The sequence below is a fragment of the Cyanistes caeruleus genome, chromosome 1, assembly GCF_971803275.1.
Source record: "Cyanistes caeruleus chromosome 1, bCyaCae1.hap1.1, whole genome shotgun sequence".
NCBI classification, from domain to species: Eukaryota; Metazoa; Chordata; class Aves; order Passeriformes; family Paridae; genus Cyanistes; species Cyanistes caeruleus.
Window position 1 is genome coordinate 44,213,346 of NC_141701.1, and position 23,294 is coordinate 44,236,639.

Consider the following 23,294-nt stretch of genomic DNA (forward strand, 5'->3'; position numbering starts at 1 on the left):
AACCTGCGCCCCGCGGAGCGCGGCCCGCAGGGAAAGGGAAGCCGAGGGAAGGCAAAGGGAGAAGGGAGGAGAGGCGAGGGTGCCGCGCCCGGGAGCGGCACGCCGGGGCGGGGGCAGAGCCGTCCCGGGCGCGGCTCCGCGGGGCTCTGCGCGCAGCCGGCGCCGCGGCGGGGCGGGGTAGCGCGGGGAGGGGACGGGCAGCGCCTCGCCGCGGAGGTGGGCGGCGAACGGGCGGGGTGTTCCAGCGCCGTGCCCGGGACGGGCATTACCCAAAAGGCCGAAAAAAAAAAAAAGGCAGTAATTAAAGTCGCCGCTGCCGCGCGCGGTCCCACCCTCCCCAGCGGCCGGCTCCTGTGGCAGACGGGAGGGGACAGCAGAGCCGGGATCCCGCGGAGTCGCGCCGCCACCTCCGCCGCCACTTCGCGCTCGCTCCCTCGCCCGCCGTGGCAGCACCGACGGCGGCGGCTCCCCCCTTCCCGCCTAGCCCCGCGCACCATGGCCCCCGCAGCCCCCTGCCTCGTCCTCGGCCTCCTGGTGAGTGAGGGAGGAAAGGAGCGGGATCGCTGGGATCGCGAGTGGGATGAATGGGATGAGCGGGTGGGCGCCGGGGGGAGCGCGGCGGAGCTCACTCACCTGGCCGCGCCTTTCCTCCGCTGCACCGCGGGCGCGCAGCGCACAGCAGAGACATCCGAGCGGGTGATCTCTGGCTGGCTCTTGACCCCAAGTCGGGTTTCTCCTCGGCGAGGCCCTTGCGAGGGGCGCAGAGCGGCGCGGAGGCTGCGCGGCCGCGGGACGCAGCTCGGGGGAGCTTGGGCGCCGGCAGGAATCCAGTGGGATGCGAGGCTCTCCTTGGGACAGGTGGTCGGGTGGCTTTTGGAGCCTGCCGTGAGGTTACGCGACGGGCACACGCTCGGGTCGCTGATGCTGATGCTGGTTATTCATAGAAAAAAAAAAAAATAAAAATACCGCGGTTAATTTTATTTAAATCTCCCCCTCTGCCTCTCCCCACCCGGTTCTTCCCTTTTCCGTGGGAAGGATTGTGCCGCAGTGTGGAGCGTGTTGAGCTTCTCTGAAAGAGTTAGTTGTGCGTCCGAGACTTTTCAGCGATTTCCTTTAACTTCAGTTTATTGTATTTGTACATAATTATCAGCTCCGGAAAGGCCTTCGGCAGGGAGAGCAGGGGAATTCTCTCTCACGTTTTATTTTTTTTAAAATTTGTAGTAGATGAGTAAAAGTGATTTGTCTTTTGTTTCCTAGCCCTCTTCCTCCTTATTAACATTGTATTCACAAAAATAGGGCAGATGATCGTTTGAGCCTGTGAAAGAAAAATACTTGCTAGTGTTGAAGTACTGAATTTGTTATTTTAATCTTAGTTGTATATGCACATTGAAATGAAAAAGTTACTATTTCAGACAGTGTGTGCTTGCCTTTGCAAGGATGTTAAAGTAAAATCCAAATAAATGAAAGCAGCTTTACTCATACATCTAATAAAAAAAAAAGAAAAAAATTCTTTCGTCAAGCAGAAAAAAACAAACAACACTCAAAGAAAAAAAAAAATCATGAGTTGTTTTCTTTGTGTAAAGTGAAAGGACATCACAACTTATTTTTACTGATGTTTTCTTATGTCTTGATGATGTCCATGAATAACTACCACTTATATTTGTTTAACTCATCAGTAGTTCTTTGTGCCGACATCAGACTGGGATTTGCGTTACTATTTAAAAATTATATGTCATTGATTCCTAAAATATTTCAGAACAGTGTAAAAAGATGTTGTGATTTCAATAACTTAAAAATTAGTGCCGTGTCTTTCAGGAGAGAGTGTTTTATTAAGTGTCTGCTAATAAGGAAAGGCTATTAATACATAAGCAAGGATGTTTAAATTATTTGTATATATGCAATTTTTATATCTACTTATATATATAAGGAACTCTATGACGAGCTTTTATGGTGCAGACACAGCAATTTTTTTTTAAAGGGTCCTAAAGACTTTAGAGTATTTTTATTTAAATATTTTCTTAATAAGCATCACAAGTAATTTTCAGGATTTCCATTACCTATTTGCCTCTTTATACCTTTAATCCTAAAAGTATGTGCAAAATAAAAATGCTTTTCCTTTTTTGCTAGGCTTTCATCCTAAATGAGTAGAGGCACTTTAAAGGGTGAATAGATTTATTTACATTTTTCTATGTCTTTGTTTAATAGTCTGTGTGATATTTGGATTGCAGTTTTAAAGATGGAGATAGAAACTAGGCAGAAACATTCACATATAATCTGAGATCAGGATTCACTTGCTCTCTGCTGAGGAAAATCTTTGTACCTCTGTGTGATTCTTTTTAGAAAAAGGTCTGGTTATCTGCTACTCATTTGAATTTTTAGGAGGACCCTATTTTGTAACTGGTTATATGGGAGTGGATTTATTTATGTCATATCTAATTGCTGAAGCTACATTTAATTAGCTTGTTGAGAATGCACTTTTAAGATGCAAAGTGATATATAAGTGCAAGTGTCGTCATGTGGTTTTAATGAGACACTTGTCCCTTTAATGTTCAGCATCACCACAATTCTACCAAACTGAGTGTTGGTGGATTAAACCTTAATAATTTAGAGACCTTGGATCTAAATTGGCCAGGAAAGCTGTTTGAGGGAGCGTACATCCAAGCTGTATTTTATGTTTTCTCAACTGAAGTAATAGTGTAGGCAAAATCTTCTGGTGAAAGGGAACTCAAAGGAACCACTGTCAGTGGTGCAGTGATTTTAGAAAAAAATTAAACACAAACCATGGACAAATCCAGGAGCAGTAGTCAGATCTTGTTTCCAGTTTGAAACTTTGTATGCTGTGCTGCACAGTACCTGAATATTTAGGGAGGAGTTCTTTATGTGCTGTTTCACTTGTTTGTCATAACAAAAAAACAAATCAACCAAAGTCAGCATCTGTGTCTAGTTCAAAATACCATGTAATTATGTGGGTTTTTTCCTATTTCTTCATTTGTTTTCTAGGTGCTGAGTTTGTGCTGTGAAGCTTGCAAGAACGTAATTTTTCATGTTCCTTCTGAACTAGAGGCCGACACGTTAGTTGGCAGAGGTGAGAGAAACTATGAAATTCCCAGCTTAACAACACAGCATTGCACCTTTGCTGGAGATGCTGTTAGCAGTGGAGGTGACTTTATTTTTAATGGAATGAATGGATGACTGGAGAGCCAGCTAAACAGCTGGATCAGCCTTTTTATGAAGGATACGCCCTGTGTTTGTTATGAATTTGAACACCAGCTCCATGCATCCATTTGACTTTTGCATAAAGAACTATTGTCAGTTTACAGAATTTAATTTAAAACTCAAATGGCAGAATTTAATGTTTTCAAAATTTGGAGCGTAAAACTTACTGTTTAAATAAATGCTTGACATTCCAAACCTCACCTGTAACCCACGGTCATATGAAGAGGAGAATAAATCATTTGACAAAGGAAATGATAAAAAAAGAAGACAAAAACCCGCTTAACCAGGCACCAAGAGGCTGCTGTTGTGTGGAGCACGGATGTGACTGCTCAGCAGTGCTGGGGCACTCAGAGCACACGAGGGGATGTGTTGCAGAGGTGTCCTGCATGCACATTCTGTTGGGAGAGTGCTCCTGTCTGACTGGACAGTCTGCCTCAGTTTAGGGCAGCTTGCTGGTGACTGAGAGGAGTAGAGACCAGAAAACATCCCACTCCTATTTTTTTCAGACCAGTCTTTCAAAGGCAGCTTTGAAGGGTGTGGCATAGGAGGTGCTGAAGGATTCTGTCCTGCCTGAGACTGATTTTGAGGATTCAAAAGTGCCCTTTGTGAGTCTAATGACAATGGAGAAGTATGCTTCAAGTCTGCAGTCCTAATCCGTATTTCTATAGAAGGAACAAATAAAGTGAATTTGTAGTTTATCACAATTGCCTAGAAAATCTAGCTTTATAGTGAAAATTCCTTGATCTTACTTTTAAATTTTAAAACTAAGAAGGCTGCTAAAGATATGTGAGTTTTCATAGACTTTAACATTTCTCTATGTAAGTAAACTTAATTAATATAAAAACTAAAATTCATGTTCTTGCGGTGCTTTAAAAAATATTGCATAATGTGGAACTTAATTTTTTTCCCCAAAAAACTTTTAATGAAACCATTATAGCTCAAATGACATCACTTAAGCATTTATGGAGAAATATTTTACATTGATACAAGGACCATACCTTGACAGTGAAATTAGTCAGGCTTTTCCAGCTTGTCATAAGGGTACTTTATACATTATACAAGAGTTTTGAAAGAATAAAAACCCCACAAAACTACAGCTAACCATCCAAAGGGTTGACTCATATAACCATCAGAACAATATCTCCAGTCTGGTAATTTTTGAAATGCAACGTTGTAATAGGCAGCAGTATGAGGCACTTTTAAGTGAGGCAGTGATATTCTTTTCAATACTTCTTCATTTGCACCGTACAGATGAAAAAAGATAGGAGTCACTTCTGCAGTACCATAGAAAGTCTAGGAAATCTTTATTTGTGCATTTAAAAGACTTCAGAAGAAATCACATCATATTTAAAATTATGCTTCCCATCTATTTTTGCAGTTTTGAAAGTGAAATTAAATTTAGTTTATTGAAAATGTCATATATGGGATGAAATTCTGAATCTTCATGAATTTTGCAATCAACTTTCATACAGCAGTGTCCCACCCACTATGATACCATTGAAAGAGTATTGAACAGTTTTGATTTTGAGACCATGAGACACCTCTTGTACTCTGCAATGATCATCTCTTTGGAGCTTGAATCTCTGATTTTCATCCTTTTCAGGGTGCAAATAATTTTTTCTTAGGGCTGTCGTCATATCCTGACTTTGCTTTTTCTCCAGCTGTAGTGCTAAACTACTTGCTGGTGCATCAAGTTCACTGAAGTACAAAAAATCTGTTTTAGCTGCAAGTGATAGTGAATACTATGAAAAATAGCTGGGAAGTATGCTGAAATTACCTGTATGGGATTCTATCACATGCATATTAAAAAATTGCTAATTGTTTGTTCTAGAGTTAGTCTTTATCTCTCCCATCTGTCTGCCTCATAATTTAAAAGCCTTTGTCCTCCCAAGAGTATTAAATCACATAGTACCAGTTAGTGCTTTCCTCCTGAGGGCAAATCTTCCAAGATGTAACATCTCCATTGGGCATTTGCATTAATTAATCGTCTTCACCGATATTGTAGGGCATGGAGCACGAGGCAAACGTAATAGCTACTGGTCCAATAATGGGCATGTCTGCAATGTTTTTGCATTTAAATGCACATAATTTCATCTCTGATTCTTCAATAATTTTACCAGGGTAATAGTGTTTTGTTGAGTGATATCCATAAAGCACCCATGTCGTTTAGGAAACACTAATGAACACAAGAGTAGCAATTAATGAAAACTTCATCAAATGTGAGTGCATAAGTGGATTTTAAAATCAGGATTTGTGATGCTTAAATACTGAATGAGAAGGTTTTGAAGACTCTGTCAGTAAATAAAATTTTTACGTGGGGCTTGGGGTTTCTTTGTTCTGTGAGGGGTATTGTTTTTTGCTGTTTGAGTTATTGTATAATTTTTTTTTTTATAGTTGATTTGCAAGAATGCCTTCAGTCTGCAGAGTTTATCACTTCCAGTGATGGGAACTTCAAGGTTCTAGACGATGGTTCTGTGTATACAACATCTGCTCTTTCTTTGTCTGCTGAGAAAAAGACTTTTACCATATTACTTAAGGACATTCAAGAAAAAGTTGAAAAGAAAATACACGTTAGCTTGGTGGAAAAAGAAAAAAAGGTTAGGTTCTCATTTCAAGACATCTTAATTATTTTTCACAGAGTGCAGCTTCATACTAAGTATGTGTAGTTGAATTTTAGAATTCAAATAATCAGGCAAAATAGTGGTGTAGAATGTGTTTTTATTTAGCAGTTGTTGATTACTGTGTTGCTTTAGTCAGCAGATTTGCTTTCTCAAATGGGAGATGCTAGCAAGTAGCATAATCAGGAATGTCAAGAATCTTAAAAGCCATGTTTGAGGAATTAAAGCAGATCTTAGTCATGCAAAGTGTTACAAGAAATGAAAAAGCTTGGAATATTATCACAGATATAATCAGAAATTAAGACCTTGGAAAAACAAATTGTCAGTAGGAAGACTTGCATGGATGGAAAAAGATGGAAATGCAGATGGCAGTTAAGCAAAAAATATATGCAGTTAAGAATATATGGATGTATTCTTATCTGTCTTTCTATCTTCTCGACCCAGACCCCGAAGACCAGGCATTCTAGAGACACAGTTCTCAAGAGAACCAAAAGAAGATGGGGCCCTATTCCATCTGTCATGATAGAGAACTCACTGGGACCTTTCCCACTGCAAATACAGCAGGTACATTTTGGATGAGCCTTAATTTTATGACTATGGTAGTATTGTATGTGACTTTTATGATGAAGAAAACGAGTTGTCTTGTATTCTCTACCGATTCTATGACATTCCTGCTAATGTTTCTCTGTCTTTTTCCACCCTGTTCATTGTATATATCATTATCTTGTATCTGAAATAATTTGTGATCTTAGTTGTTGGAGTGAAATGGAATTGTGCAAAAGTTGAAAAAAGAAGGGAGACATACTCTCAAAGAGAGCTCTTTGGCCTGGAGATCAGTATGTGTAATTAAAAGAAAAGCAATAGCAAACAATCTTCCACTAAACATTGCTTAGAAAAGGATTTTGTAAATACAGACTGGGGTAAATTTTGCCTGCTTGTCTACATCCTTTCTGGAGCTTGAGGTGTGTACCTTCAGCCTTGAAAATGGAGTATGGCCTATGTTATTCAGAAAAGTACTTACTGGGGAAAACAAGTAGGCGTGAAATAGAAATGCAAGAACTAAAGTTATCATGGATCCATCTAGCCTTCACTAGATTACAGAGTGGCTGGTAGCAGATGTGTAGAGACAAGTATAATAACAGAGTCTGTGCAGAGCAATCATTCTTCTCCTAATCTTACCCTCCTAACTTCTGGCATCCATTAAATAAGGAAAGTATTTTGGGAGAAGAGTGTTTATAAATAGATAAGTCTAATGTTGCCTCCTTGGTGCTCATGATGAGATGCAGATGCTATCTGAATTGGCATATATCTGAACTCTACACTATGTGGTCTTTCTTCTTTTCTTCCTTCACTTTTTCTTCTTTAGGTGCAAACCACATTCTCAGTGAATGCACTAAAATTAAAGTCTCTTGAACCGGTTCAGAAATGAGCTGTCTGTATCTGAATATGCCTTGAGTGTGAAGTATTCTAGAGAGATTGGATTTCAGATTTTTTTTTTTCCTTATACTGTCATTTCTTTAATTTGATGGTTATAAATATTTATGAGTTTGAATTAACTTTCCTTCTCATGTACACATATTATAAAGGAAGGCAGTCATATGTCAGGTTGTTCTGCTATTCTGTGAACAGTAAATCAAGTTTGTTTTTTAGTTTTAGGAGTTTTTGTTTGTGCTAAATATGATTGTGAAAAGGGGGAAATGTATTGAGATGCTGTTGCTGTTTTATCTTGGGCTTAAAAATGTCTTCTTATAGGTCCAGTCAGACACAGCTCAGAACTACACAATTTATTATTCTGCAAGTGGACCAGGAATTGATCAAGATCCAAAGGGTTTGTTTTACATAGAAAGAGAAACTGGAAATATCTTTGCTACTCGTGCGGTAGACCGTGAACAGTATCCAAGTTTTCAGGTACAGGCCTATGTTGTGTAAATTTGACTAAATATATATATATATATATATATATATGTATAGATAGATAGATAGATTTTATTTTTATTTTTTTTAAAAAATCTCTCATGCCTACATTTGACAGTTGGATTGCAGGGGAAATGGCAGCAAACAAGATCTGGAATCTCTATTTTGAGTAATATCCTTGGTGTTGAAGAGATAAAATCAGTAGTAAATAAATAAATAAATAGCTGTTCATCTAGATCTTGAGAGTACTTTTGGTTTTTTTACTGCTTAATTTCTAATTGAAGCATGAATATAGTGAGCTATTGGGTTTGCATCAAATTTTCAGGGAAGGTTGAAAAGATGTGCAGAAAACTGAAATAGATGGCTGTGGTTTCATGAGTCTCTCAAGCTGTTCTGTTCTGTTAACAAGGTACACTGCTCTCTCTACTGGCTGAGAAGTGTAAGAAGGCAATTAGCAGAAGCAGCTTCTAAAATGTAATTTTCAGTACCTATTGCTGCATTTTAATAGGTTATGCTTTAATCGGCAAATAGTTTTGCTCTCCTTCTTGTTTTGTTCTAAATAACAATCTAAATTTTGGTAGCTGTGATGCCTTGTAAACACCTGGAAAAAAAGTGTTCAGGAAACTTGGAAAAAGTGATAGAGTTGGAGGAGGGGTCAGGGGGAAAATGAGTGAAGTACTTGTAGTGTGTGAGGAATGGGTGGGGGAAAGATTGGAAAGCATTCAAAGGTTTTGTTCTGTTCTCACTCTGAGATACCAGTAACATCCCCTTCCACGTGCCTTAAGAGCCTGGTCTTGAGAAGGATGTGCTTTGCACACTGTATTTCGTTTCATTTTATTGACTCCTCCATTGAACTAAAAATGTAATAATACTACATGTTACTTAAGCACTGAATTTTTCTTACAGATCATTTGCTTTGCAACCACCCCGGATGGTTATTCACCAGAAGTACCACTTGTGCATACAATCAGGATAGAGGATGACAATGATAATGCTCCGTATTTTACACAAGACCTTTTTGAATTTTGTGTGCCTGAAAATTCCAGACCTGGTAAGAATTTTTTTAAATCACTGAAGATACCACTACTCAGCTCTGTTACATACCAGTATGGCTAGGTGTGATCCTCCCTTTTAAGACATTTCAGTGGGATTTCCTGGGGAGTATTATGTTTCAGAAAAGGCTGAATTTGCAAAGAGCAGCAGTAAATGATCAAGTAGCTCTTGTCATATGTTTAAAACAGAAATATCTTTTCAAATAATTTTTTACTATTTACAGATTTTTCTGGAACTAAAAATTGCTGTATTGTGTTCACAGGTGTTGTTGTTGGAAAAGTGATTGCAGAGGACAGAGATGAGCCTTATACTCTCCATACCACATTGAAATACCGGATTGTGTCACAAACCCCACCAATTACCCCAGCATTTTCTTTACATGGTGACACCGGTGTCATCTCTGTATTACTGCCACAGCTGGACAGAGAGGTGATGTTTCCTGAAGCATTCTCAGCTGTCATTTGGTGCACAAAGATAGCTTAACACTACTCTGCTCTGCCCTGTGAGACCCCACCTGCAGGGCTGCATCCACTTCTGGGCTCCTCAGTGCAGGAAGGACATTGACCTCTTAGAACAGGGCCAGAGGAGGGATGTGAAGAAGTTCAAATCCAAAAGTTGGAGCACTTCCTCTATGAAGACAGGCTGAGAGAGTTGGAGTTGTTCAGCCTTATAAAAAAGGGAAGTGGATTAAAACTAGAAGAGGAGGTATTTAGGTTCGATGTTGGGAAGAAATTGTTTACTCACAAGGTAGTGAGGCACTGGAGCAGGTTGCCCAAAGAGGTTGTGGACACCCCATCCCTGGAAGTGGTCAGGACCAGGTTGTACAATGCCCTGAACAAACTGATTTAGGGGGTAGAAGCTCATGGGGGTGAAATCCCATGACATGGGCAGGTTGGAACTAGATGAACTTTAGAGTCCCTTCCAACCCAAGCCTTTTTATGATTCTATGAAATGCTGGCATGGGAATCAACAGACATAGCTTCTTTTTAATTTTTTGTTAATGCCTCTAAGGACTTTCTGATGCTTTTTGGAGACCTGTAATTAGTCCAGAGAGTTTCTGCATAGATTACCATATTCTAGCTAACCTTGGCAGAGAAATTCCTTCTGCTCAGCTGTTCAACCTATGGAATTTTTACTTTTTTACTGAACACTTTCTGTGTTCAGGAATTCCATGACCCACTGTTTCCTCCTAATTAAGCTTGATTTGCAGTGCTTCTTGATTCTTCATAGAGAAGATGAACCAGTTTCTGTGGAAGTAGTCAGTCATCCTATATTAACCAGAAATATCTCCAATAGTTGAAACCTAAACAGTAATACACCATTTCTTAGAATTGATGTGCCACCCATTTATTTTCATCAACCAACTTTCAAGCAAATAAGATACAGGATTTTTTTTTTTTTTGATAGAATGTCATACAGAGTCTACACTAGGAAAATAAATTACAGGTGCATGTAGTTCAGAATAATAATTCTAGCATAAGACAGTCATTCTAAGAAACATTGTAACAGCCGCATCTCTTCTGAAGATAAAAGGAGTTATATTATGACATACTTGTGTTGTTTCATGACTGAAAATCCAAGTAAAACGTGATGTTGCAAAATTTTGCTCTTGCAGATACAGTGGTCAGCTTTTTTAGCAAGAGAAAATTGCAGTGCTTGTGAGCATCACCATGACTACTAAGGAAGTTGTTGCAGTGACTACTTGAAGGAAGGAGGGATTGAAAAACTAGTCCACTGCCTATCTTTGAAAGATAAACATATGTAGTAAAACAGGAGATTTAATTCATGCACCAGAGAAACCGAATGCTAATTCCAGGCATTCAGAACTGGAGTTATTATCTTGATTTACAAACTTTCTCTTTTTGTGCCTAATCCATCTGTATTATCTTGTGTTCCCTCCCCTCCCCTCTGTCCACACTTCTTTTTTCTCAGTCCCCCTTCTCTTGGTTGTTCACATTAAAAAAAAAAAAAAGCTTTCTGTTGTTCTGGCTCAAGTTAGGGATTTAAGTGGGCTGCTTCCTATCGAGGAGCCCCTTGGAACTGATAAGGACACCGAGTCGTTCAGTGCCAGACCCTGCCAAATGACAGGCATTGTCTTATCCTGTATTGCCCAGACAGAGGCTGGTTGCAGCACAGTTTTCATTCATCCTCAGTGAAATAAGAGACGTAATTGAAACACTTCACCTGCTGGCAACCTGAGGGAATTCTCTGTTGCTCTAAAGGGGAGACAAATAGCAGATGAAAGTGTGTTATCTGTATCTTCCAAAGTTTCAGGTTCTGGAAAACAGTGCTGACATTGTAAGAAGCTTTATTTGGTGCAGGGTATAGCATGCATGTTACTAACAGATGTTGAACTCAGTGCTTCTTAGCCACTGAAGATTATTTTGCTGCTTTTCCTTTTGAGCTATTGCACAAAAGGCCCCAAAGCTAATTGTCCCATTTTGTTGGTAAGCACTGAATTTAGAGCAGAGTTATGGAGCAGGAGTGGAATATTCAGTTCTACTCCTGTGTTTAGCTATGCAATTAAAAAAGTGAGCATGACAAACTTCTGTGTGCTTTTATTCTTCTTTTTAGCTTGTACCCAGTTACACTTTGTTAGTCGAAGTGAGAGATATGGCAGGTCAGCCTTTTGGTTTGTGCACTACAGGAACAGTTGTTGTCAAAATTGAAGATACAAATGACAATGCACCATCCTTCAAACAGTTACAAGTAAGTCTGCATAAGTAAAATGTCTGTATAAAGGCTAAAAATGAAGTATTTTCATCCCCTTTCTAATTTCCTGATAGACAGTCCCTCAAATATGGAGTCTAATGCCCTGAGATAGTTAATGCCAATATAAATGTCTTTGCTTATTCTAGCCATGTATATGATTCAGGGCAAAGAGTAAGTCTCAATAACCATGTTCACATCTCAAATACCACAGGAGATTTTGTAATATAAAATCTGTGAAAAAATAATTCATTTTTTCATAAGGGATACATGGAATTTACCCTTTTCTGTTCACTACTATAGAATATCATCAGTAATATTAATTGAGAATCACTCTTACCTGATCTTCTTCAGCTTGTACAGAATAAAGCTGCCCTTTAAAAAGATAAAAAAATACAAAAAATTGTTTCATCTTTTACCATCTGAGTAGAGAGGTATTTAATCCTTCTTGGCTTTTCTTCAAGTTATTTTTTGTTTGTTTATTTATATATTTTTAAATTTACCCCAATGCCTTTTCTAATTCTCAGCTTGATCACGTTGTTTGCAAATTAGAGTCTATAGTTGATATAACTGAGGGAAACTCTGCTAATCTGCCTTTCCTGGAAGGAGAATTCCAGAATTAATTAGGTCAGTGATAGTTTGAGTGTATGAAGAAGCTGAGATTTCAATAGTGGTGTCAGGAAATGTTTATTGTTTGATGCAGGGTAAAAGGGAGGAGTGGGGAAAATATGCTGATGCATGGAAACAAATCATTACAGCAGCATGGTAAATTGATCCCTTAAGCTGAAGTAGTCTTATTTAAATATGGTGTTCTTCAGTCCTGCCTTGTGGAACGGGATTTTCTGATTTAAATAATTTTTTTCTTTTTTTTTTTTTTTGGGTACTCCAAGTATGAAACACGAGTGGAAGAAAACAGAGTGAGTGTAGAAATACTGAGAGTCTCTGTTGTTGATCTTGATGAACCTGGTTCACCTGGCTCAGGAGCAGTATATGAAATTATACGAGGAAATGATGATCAGGCCTTTGAAATTACAACTGACAAAAACACAAACGAAGGAATACTGTGTGTTGTTAAGGTAAGTAAAAATTGGAGGGCTGGGGGAAAATTTATGGGTTTTCTAGTTTTGATTTTAAAACATAACACATAAAGCTCACCTTCCAGATTGTTCCTCAATTTTGTGTGCTCAGAATCCAAAGAATTTGGTTTTTCATTTCAGAAGAGCTTGGTGCTTTGGCCTGGTTCTACAGCTGGAGTTGTTTAGATTTAGGAATGTAACTGAGGAATGCTTCATGTTTTTTTACATAAGTGAAAGAGTGGCGAAGCAGGCAAAGATTGAGCACCTCCTCTAGTCTCGTTCTCTCTGGGAGTTAAGTAGACTTCCTATTTCAGCATAAAGCTCTCCAGGTTTCATTCTGCAGTGTACTGACTTCAGGTTTGCTTTTCTGGCATGTGAGCAAGTCCATATACATAGAAGAATTTGTGTCAGTTTAGTTATTTGTTATAAGTGTTTCACAGATGTGAGGTAAAAGGCCCATTGCACCTGTACTCCAGCACATCTTTGCCTCTTTTCCATTATATTTTATAACTGCCATAGGAGGTAACTTCTAAGGAGCAGAAAAGATTACTATTAAAATTTGAACATGTAAATTGTAGAGGCAGAGATGCTAGTAATTTTTAAAATTAATCCTTTAAAATTTATAACTATATTTATATATATTATTATTATTTATTATTATTATTATTTATTTATTTTGTTCCTAGTAATCATTAGAACTTTTTCTAAAGCTCTGTCCCTGGTATATAAACACAGCTGAAATTTCTCACATTTATTGTAATGCTGTAGTAGAGTAGAGAATATTATGACTTTAGGATAATATTAGCTCAATTAAAGGTATAAGATGACTTTGGAGAATGTGTCTGAAGAATAAATGGTAGCTGCTTACTGTCAACTCCATAAATTGCCAGATGCATTTCTAACTACTAGAAAGAAGTGTGACTGACTAATGGTGAAAAGCAAATGTAAGCTAAAATATATGTATATGTAAGCTAAAATAATGACTGACTAAATATGGAAGAAGAAAATCCTCCACTAAATTTAATTTCTTTCTGTTCTTTTAGTAACTCATTTATCCAAAATATTGCAGTGGTTCTGCTTGCTTGGGTATTTTTCAGGCCCTTTTCTTTGACTAACTTAAAACTTTTTTTTTTTTTAAAAATCATGTTCTTTTACTCTGTCTCCATGGCTTATTTGAGGACAGCTGGCTTCTTTTGTATATAAATGTGATACAGTTTCAGCTGCAGTAATTGCGTGTTGAAAACAGTGCTAGGCTAGGTTTGAAGGAAAAAAACCTCCGCCTCACCTTTGTTACAGGGACTGGACTATGAAACTGCCAAGCAAAGGATCCTGGTGATTGGAGTGAACAATGAGGCACCCTATGTGCTGGCTCCCCACTCACAACAACTTTCCCAGAGCACCTGCTCTGTTACTGTGCATGTGATGGATGTGGATGAGGGACCGGTGTTTAAACCCTGTCTGCTGCGCTTGGACGTTAAAGAATGCGAAGATATTGGAACGGCTATTGGGAGATATGTAGCAGAAGATCCAGAAACTGGAAATAGTGAGGGCATAAGGTATGAAACAACCTTACTGACTGTTTTTTTTTTGAGTACAGGATGGGTGGGATACGGGAAGGGGGAAATAGTTGTTGAGGCTGTATGTACGTGTGTGCACCTGCACGCCTGTCAGTGTATGTGAATACATGAATCTAAAATACGTGTGTGCATACATACACACGTGTGCTGTGTTTGGGATCTCAAACAAGACAAATTATTCTCCACAGGTACCGGATACCACCTGGCCAGTGTAATTGGATCAACATAGATGACAAATCAGGTGAAGTCAGAACTGTTAGGGTCTTGGACAGAGACTTAGGCGAAATGAGACGAGGTCAATGCAATGTCACAGTCCTTGCAATAGACAGAAGTGAGTACTAAAATCCTTTTAGTAATTTTAAAATGAAATATTTTCCTCTGGATTATGTTTCTTCTATTACTTGACTATTCTTTTTTAAGTGATAGCTCCTGGCAGCTGTCTAACTCTGAGCTCTGAGCTAGGCAACAGAAAAAGTAGAGAGGACATTTTGAAAAAAAGTCACTGACCTTGCAGCAAAAAATTCTATGTCCAAGTTTGCATATTAAAGATAAATTTAAATAATACAGATTGAAATTGTTTAGAACTTCCGTTGTCTATAAAGTAAATATGATGTAGGCATCTGCAATCAACTGTTTCTCGAAAAAGGATTAAAAAATAGACTTGATGTAATTTCACTGGAATGCAGATGCAAGCACTGACCATTTGTGTATTGGAAAAACTGTTATTAGGAGGAAGATTTCATTCATTCTTGCATGTAGACTTTGGTGATACAATATGGGCCACTGATGAATGCCTGGTGACTTAGAGGGTAGAGGACAGAAAGAAGTCCCCTGTTTCCTTAGTGATTGTGTTCCCAGGGAAGGTGGAAGTAGGCAAAGTGTAATCAATTTTCTCCTTCCAGAAGTTAAAAGGCTGGAAATCTTCACTTTCTGCTTTCGTCTCTGTTTGTCTTAGTGTCCTTCACTCTTGGCTTACGAGCTCTTCCTCCTCTTATCCTTCTGTTAGACTAGTATGTGTTCCCAAACAGACACACACGCTCAACAAAATACAGTCTGCACATGCAGAGCATGGAGATGTGGGAGCTGCTGATGCATCTGCAACCAGCCAAGCAAAGAGAAGCAGCCAAGAAAGAGCTGTGAGAACTCCCCCTCTCTATCTGGCTAAATCAGCAGTTGCTTTGCACCTTACTTCTAAACATGGATCTTACAGTTGATGATATTTAATTGTAAAAGTTTGGACTAGAAATTAATGTGTGAATGTTAGAAGCAAGTGCTAAAACTAGTTATTTTTATCTCCTAGATGGTAAAACAGGCACTGGAACAATCCAGGTTTGCATTGTGCCTGGCAACAAGAATTTCCCACGACTCACTCAAACAGACTATATCATGTGCAGAGACAGAAAACCAATCTGCCTCACGGCACAGGATGGCGATGAGGCTCCTTACAGCGCGCCCTTCGTGTATCGCATCACGGACCGGAACCTGGCTTCCATGTGGAAGCTAACTCCACACGATGGTATGTTAAAACTTCCTCCTCCTCCTCACTCAGCTGTAGGCTGCCAGAGGAGGCTTTGCTGTCTCTCACTTGGGTGGTCTGCAAGAATAGATTAGATGAATCTCTGTTTGGAATTGTTGTAGTCAGTGGAGCTGCTTTGGGGCTCACTGATGGTCTCTAGTGATCCCTCTAGTTCCCCTCTAGTGGGAAGGGACCCATAAAGAAGATGACACTGTTGGCATCCAAAAGGCAAGGAGAAAGATCTGTCTCTTAGTAAGAGTCTTAATAAGAGTGCATAAATAAGAATCTGTCCCTAGCATCCCTGGGTCAGCAATCAACTACTGTCTGAAATTACTATGTAAGAGGATCAGGAGAAAGAATAAAACTTGATGTAATGCATTGCATCAACACCTGGAAGAGCAACTGTAGATTCATAATTCATTGAAATGGCTAGTAGGTCCAAAGACAAATAGAACTTTTCTTATTCTGTTATTATGATGGAGAACTGGGAAACTGAAATTTTACCTGAAATTAATTATAGGCTGACAAAAAAAAAAAGTTCTGAAAGTTTTTTTGTTACTAGTGCTGTTATCCAGCAGACTTTTTGTAAAGCTGAGCTGGGTGAAAGAAAGCCTATCTCCTTTAGTATATATTTGAATTTTTATAGAAGTAGATAAACAATTTATTAGCAAAGGAATCGCTGTTTCCTGAAATTTGTTGATCTAAAAAGTTATAGCTCATGGTGTTTTCCTGGTGGTTGCCAGATGATGGCAACAAGAGCAGCACATAAATTTGCTACTATGGTGACATGAATTAGTTGTAAAGGATCTGATTCTGTAGCATTCCATCAAATATTCACTAAGAAGGGCAAAAGACAGAAAAGTCTGAAAGCAAAGACATGTAAGAATTTTAATGTTTATATCAGACAAATTGAAAACCACAATTTGGATGATACATGTTGTTTCATATACTTCATCATAAAACAATCGTTATGCATATCAGTGTCAGTCTTGTACATTTTTTTACAAATTATTTCTTTTGCCCCTTAAAGAATATGGTCATTAATCATTGCCTCTAAACAGGGCAGGAGATTAAATTTTTTTTCCCCCTTCACTAGAAATAGTCATTCTCACTGAATACAGCAATATAAGTAAAGAGTAGAAGAGGTATAAATTAAGTTTATAATTAATTAATTCCAATCACACTACCAAAGGTCTTTTAAATAAATGCCAGTTTACTTTACTAGTAAGCCTAAGCAGTGTCATTTCCTATAATGAACTAAATTATTTTCAGAGTTTTAAATCATATGTTTTCAGAGGGTTGTATAAGGTATGCTTTGTCAGTTCTAACATTTAAAAGGTGCTGAAAGTATAAATTCTTTCAAGATGTAGTTTTGTATAAACACATTTAATCTAACTTGAAACTAATTAATGTGGATCTGGTAGCAGTATAGCTGTAACAGAAAGGAAAATTGTGATTATGGTCACATTTGTGACAACTGAGTTCCAAGAATTGTTGACCATAGATCTGGTTTTGTCTTTTTTTTTTTATAGATAATTCTTGGTATCTTTCACCAAAGAGTGATATTCCATATGGAATTTATGAAATTCCTGTAAGTGTGATTGATAACGGAGGAAAGATAGGAGAGAACACCGTAAGAGTTAACCTCTGTGACTGTGTTACTCCAAGTGAATGTGACGGCAGAACTCGTCAGCTGTCTGGAGGAAATGTTACCCTTGGTCTCTGGGCCATCCTTGCAATGATCTTAGGATCATTATTATTGCTGCGTAAGTACATTTTTTTAAACACAAAGTACAATTAATTTATTATAAAATTAGCTGAGAACATGATTCAAACTTGATTCAAACTTTTTTATTTTGACGGTTGTATAGGTGTCATCACTGACTTAATGTACCTGCTCTATTTGTACCAGTATCACAGGCTTCCTGCTCTCATCTTGTGCTGTAGTTACTTTGTGTGGATTTTTGTTTATTTGTTTAAGTATATTTTTTGTGAGATGTTCTGTATGTTCATGTAAGTAAGGCCAAAAAACCCTGCATTTAGCACTTGAACCAAAAAAGTTTGTGAGTTCTAGAAACATTTCTGTTTCTAGGAATGCTGAAATCAATTTTCCAGAGCATTTTGTGTTGTGGATTAAAACATGGAGTATCTGAGACACTGGATTTCACAAGGGGTTTTACAAGACCCCATATGATCATGGAACCATTGAATATACTGAGTTGGAAGGGACCCATCAGGATCATTGTGTTCAAATCTTGGCCTTGCACAGGACACCAAGAATCATGCCATGGGCCTGAGAGCATTGTCCAAACACATCCTGAACTCTGTCAGGCTTGGTGCTGTGACTGCTTCCCTGCAGAGCCTGTTCCAGTGCACAACCACCCTTTGGGTGAAAAACCTCCTCCTGATATCCAGCTTAAACCTTCCCAGACAGAGCTTAATGCCATTTCCTTGAGTCCTGTCGTTGGTGACGGGACTGAAGAGATCAGTGTCTGCCCCTGTGCTTCCCCTGAGGAAATTGTAGACTGCAATGAGGTCTCCCCTCAGTCTCCTCTAGGCTGAACAGACCAAATGACCTCAGCAGCTCGTTATACAGCTTCCTCTCAAGGCTATTCACCATCTTCATGGCCCTCTTTTGGACGCTCTCTAATAGCTGAAAATCTTCCATATATTGTGGCACCTAGAACTGCACACAGGTGAGGCTGCTCCGGTGCAGAGCAGAGCGGGACAATCCCCTCCTTTGCCCAGCTGGCCATGCTGTGCCTGATGTCCCCCAGGACACGCTTGGCCCTCCTGGCTGCCAGGGCACTGCTGGCTCATGTTCAACTTGCCAGTGACCAGGACCCCCAGGTGCCTTTCCACAGCTCTGTTCTACAGTGTCTCTTTCCCCAGTTTGTATGCACAACCAGGGTTGCCCTATCTGAGGTGCAGAAACGTTAAGGGACAGATTGAATAGCTCACAACAGACCAAAATCTTGAATATATATATATGTTGTGCCACTGGAGCTGCCTAAAAACTAACAGATTCTGAGAAGGATAATGCTGTTAACCAGTGAGATCATGACGGTGATATATAAAAGCAAAAACAAGTTGTTGTTTTTTGTTGGCTTTTTTTTTTTTTACCAAAATCAAATATAGTGTAACTAATAACATCCTTAAAAACCATAGAGGACATGCTACAGTAGCTAGTATTTCAGAATTTGGTTTAGTTTTTTTTTTTTTTCCCTTTTTTCTTATCTATTTTTTCTGGTCATAGTAAAACTGTTTTGCTCCTGTTGAATGTCAGGTAGCTGCTCTTACTTAAGTAGCTAGAGCACTGGTACCTGGAGATGTTTTGAAGGCTAGCTAGTTCAATGTTTTATCTCAACAGGGCAGGTACCCAAATTTGGGATATATCCTGAAGGTGGAATTTTCAGATGTGGGAACATACAGTACAGGAACTGTGTGAAATGTCACCTACCTCTTTTCCACTGCCTCTTGACTGCATCACTTACGAATAAGTCCTTTATTTTACTGTGGATAGGTTTTACCCTATATATTCTCTGTGTCATGGATATCTTCTTCCCATCTGTCAGCATCAGGAGGCAACCTTCTGGAATCACTGACTGCATATCTCTCTGACAGCTGATGGTACAGAAGCTAAATTAGCTTGAAGGTGGCTCTTGGCCAATTTTCACAGAAGTTTGTATGTTCAGAGATCAGTTTGCTCAGTGGGCAGATAGGCAGAACTGTTCTCTCCCTCATGGGCTTTATTTCTAAGCTAACAATTTGAAAAATGAAGAAAACAGAGTGGATGAAAGGTTTAGTCATTTCTTTAGGAGAGGTATTAGGTGATCATGATTCTGTTATTCAGTCATTTTTGGGTGAGTCTCTGACAAGAAAAAGTAGTATTGTTAAGAGGAATAAAATGAATACAAGGGATTAAATAAGATTGTTCTATAGCATAATGTTGGAAGTCCTCCAGGGTTCTGCTGACCTTTCCTGTGAAACAGAAGTTTCTGGTTTTGGGACATTCAGCTTGACTATTAGTTCCTTATGATATAATTTGACATTTGCATATTCAGACATGAAAAGTATGTACAATCTAATTGTAGGCATAAGACACGATTTTTCACCTGGGTTTGGACCAAATTTTTCATTACTGTGAAATTGTGTGAATCACAGTGCTTTCATAAAGGATGCTTGCACTTCTTTTGGAAAAACCAGACGTGTTTTAGAAGAATGAAATAATTCAACAATGCAGTGATTACTCTCTATACTGTTTGAAAAAAAGAAAAAGTGAATATATAAAGCTTTAAGTATGGGCATTTTTGGAAATGATTTTTTTTTTTTTTAAACCACTCTTAGGTTTAGGCCCTTAAAATTCATTATCCAACATAAGTAGATACCATTGTGAGGTAAAATTTATACTATTATTTCCTTTTCTGTAGTAATCCTGATCACAATTTGTGGCTGCTGCGGTGCTGGGGTAATGCACAGGCAGGTGACTGATGATTGTGCCAATCACAATTTAATCATTTCAAACACAGAAGCTCCGGGAGAAGAAGTGATGGTGAGTTGTCTTGTTTTTATCAACATAGAAACTTGCAATTGAGATGTCCATAGCATTGCAGTTTGAGAACAGGACCACCTACAAGTAAATGATTTGATAAAGGAAATAAGCAATCAAGGCAAGGATCATTAGATGTGCTTTGCTATTTAACAAGAATTTGAAAATTCTTACTTTAGGTAGAGGTGGTAGTACTATATACATTTATTTAAACATGCCTTGTAGTCATTAGGCTGGCTACTTGTAATTCTTCCAGATTTTAATGATTTGGTTGAAAGCTTCAGGTGAACATTTTAATAGCATCTCCAGTCATTTTAAACAATGAGATTAGATGGAAATTAATTATTTTGCCTATGTTGAATATGTGTTAATGGCAAAACATTATTTTTAGTTGGAGAAGGATAGCACATAGCTGCTATCCTGTATATATCCTGTATATATCCTGCTATAGTGTAAATTGCAGGTGCAATTTCTGCCCTTTTCCTGAAAAATTACCTCAAATGCAGTTGATTTCATGAACAGTCCATATTCATGTAATTTTTCTTGCTTGTGGCATCTAAACTTCTTTTAGTCTACCATGAACATAGTTCAGTCCGGGACTGCATTCATGCAGAAGAACTGAGCTCTTTAGATTCTACCTCTTTTCTGTCATCCTCCAGCCCCTCTTCCCTAAGAAGAGGAGATAAGTTTAAAAATAATATTTCATATTGAAAACCAAGAAATCGTTATGGTGGCAAGAGTCAAATTTCTTGTTGCCTATGAAGTGTAATGTAGTGCCATTATGGAATTATGGGTTACACTTGGATGAAACTTCTATTTTTTTGATATCATATTGTATTTAAATGCAGATATCTTCTCTCTTGTCATAGTATCCTTTCCCAAGATTATTTACTGATCTTTAGATACTAAGTACTAAGGATAGCCTTTTGTTCAAGATATCATGGTGCCAGGACAGAGACTTCTCAAATTTCAGTTGTGAGAGTTTCTGATTGCTGTTTCTTCTTTTGAATTAAGAAGGACAGATAAATGAGGAGGAAAAAAGAAGTCCTCACTACTGCTTTTTGTTTTGTTTAGTTTTGTTTTTGTTTTATTTTGTTTTGTTTAGGATCACAATATAATTCCTCTGCAAAATACATGTGATCAAGGAGGTTATGGAGTAAAAACAGGAGAGCAGCAAACATTTGAAATGGTAAAAGGAAGAGGGCATACCTTGGAATCAGTCAAGGGAGGTGGACATCAGACTCTGGGATCAGTTAAAGAAGGAGGAGGACAGCCTATGATGGATACTTGTAGATACTCCTACTCAGAGTGGCATAATTTCACACATCCTCGTTTAGGCGAAGTAAGTATTCTGAAACTGATTTTCTTTGAAGTGTAGGTTATGGTCAATATATGCAGGCTTTTCAAGGAAGATGTCTAAATGTGCTAGAAAGGTGGCTTTCTGGTTTTGGTTTCATTTAATTTTTCCTTTCCTTTGCTCCTCTGCATCCCCTTTGGAATATTGCTCTTTAAGGAGTAATCCTTGATATATTTCAGACATAAGTGTAAATTACTTTCTTCTCTTGGCTTAAATGACAGGCAGTGTGCTATTTTTCATTTTGAATAATTTAGAATAATTACTGAAGCTTTTGTGAGTTTTTCTGAGGATGTCTGTTTGCTTTTATTCTAACTGCTTCCTTTGTGCTAATTTAAACCTCACACTTAGCAATGGAGTGGAGCAGGAATGAATGTACAGCATTAGAAATGTAGTTACTCCATTTCTTGGAGATCAAAAAACTCTCACTACTTGCCTAACTAGTTATGTATAAATCAGTCTTTTAATGTTCAGTGAATTTTAGTTGCTTGACAGGTTATTTAAACAGGTTCTTCCTCTTTTATTGTTACATACATGATTAATAGAAATTATTTCTTTATTACTTACATTTTGTAGTCGTAATGATATAGACCAATCATGTGCATTTTTTGTATGTAGGAATCCATTAGAGGACACACTCTGATTAAAAATAATTGAATGAAAGGTAAATCAAAAAGAAATTTTTTTTTTTGCAATATGTTTAGGATAACAATTTAAGAAAATAATAAGATTTGTTCTGTTCCTATCCAGAAGGTGCACCTGTGCAGACAGGATGAAGAACAGAAGCATTCTGAAGATTATCTCCTTTCATATAACTATGAAGGAAAAGGATCCTTGGCTGGCTCTGTAGGCTGCTGCAGTGATCAGCATGAAGAAGAGGCACTTGACTTCTTAGATCAGTTGGAACCCAAGTTTAGGACATTAGCAGAAACATGCATCAAAAGATAAATGTGCCTTTCACAGTGCTGAAAAAGACCTGTAAATAAGTGGCTGATATAGTTTTGTGATACAGGGTACTTTGGAATTGAGGGGGGTAGAGGTTTTTCAAAATTAAGACAGACTGGTAAGAGTGTAAATAACTCTTGCTTTAAATTTACATTTTCTTACACTGGATACATTCTATCAGAAAAAAGGGATTCAAAATATTTTTTCTTTAGGTTAATATAGTAATGCTAGTTTCCACTTAGATAACATTTTGCATTCTTTGTGATTGCTCACAATGCAAAACTTGGTGTTCTGTTAATTAATTATCCAGCTTCAAAATCTTACTATATATGGCTTTGGAGAAGGAAAACTTTATAACTTCCTGTTTCTTTGTTCTCTTTTAATTTTGTAGAAATGAAGCAAATCATATTGTTGGTGGATATCAAATACCTTGTTAACTTATATGAACTGAGATACGAAATATTTTTTCATTTTGGACGTAAAAATACTCATGAATATATTAGAGAACTTTACATTTTGATTGAAAATTAAATATATATATATATATTGTATATATGTAAAATAATATTCAAAAATATATTTTTCTCCTAATGGGTTACTACCCATCAAACTTGCTATCCTAAGGGATTTATGGTGTCACCACATAGGGTATCAGCATTGTATGCGAGGATGTATTTTTCTTTTAAAGAAATAAGAGATTAAAAAAAAAATAAATAAAAAAATCACGCAATAGAGGAAACTATCATAATTCAAAGGAATGCAATATA

At 38.0% G+C, this 23,294-nt stretch overlaps 1 protein-coding gene across 2 annotated transcripts; it reads left to right on the plus strand.

Annotated features, from left to right (window-relative positions):
* The first annotated feature begins 201 nt into the window (after nt 1–201).
* Nucleotides 202–23,257, plus strand: LOC111924907 (desmocollin-1-like). Of its 2 annotated transcripts, XM_023921208.2 has the most exons (17): nt 202–534; nt 3,001–3,085; nt 5,611–5,813; nt 6,279–6,398; nt 7,587–7,742; nt 8,655–8,799; nt 9,064–9,230; nt 11,376–11,510; nt 12,401–12,586; nt 13,883–14,142; nt 14,352–14,494; nt 15,464–15,679; nt 17,212–17,445; nt 20,110–20,231; nt 21,334–21,570; nt 22,201–22,246; nt 22,333–23,249. In XM_023921208.2, exons 1-16 carry the CDS (start codon nt 496–498, stop codon nt 22,237–22,239), a joined length of 2,487 nt encoding a protein of 828 aa, XP_023776976.2. In that variant the 5' UTR covers nt 202–495; the 3' UTR covers nt 22,240–22,246; nt 22,333–23,249. The 2 variants fall into 2 exon arrangements, with proteins under 2 accessions (XP_023776976.2, XP_023776975.2); XM_023921207.2 differs by lacking the exon at nt 22,201–22,246 and having other exon boundaries at nt 22,333–23,257.
* The last annotated feature ends 37 nt before the right edge of the window (nt 23,258–23,294 follow it).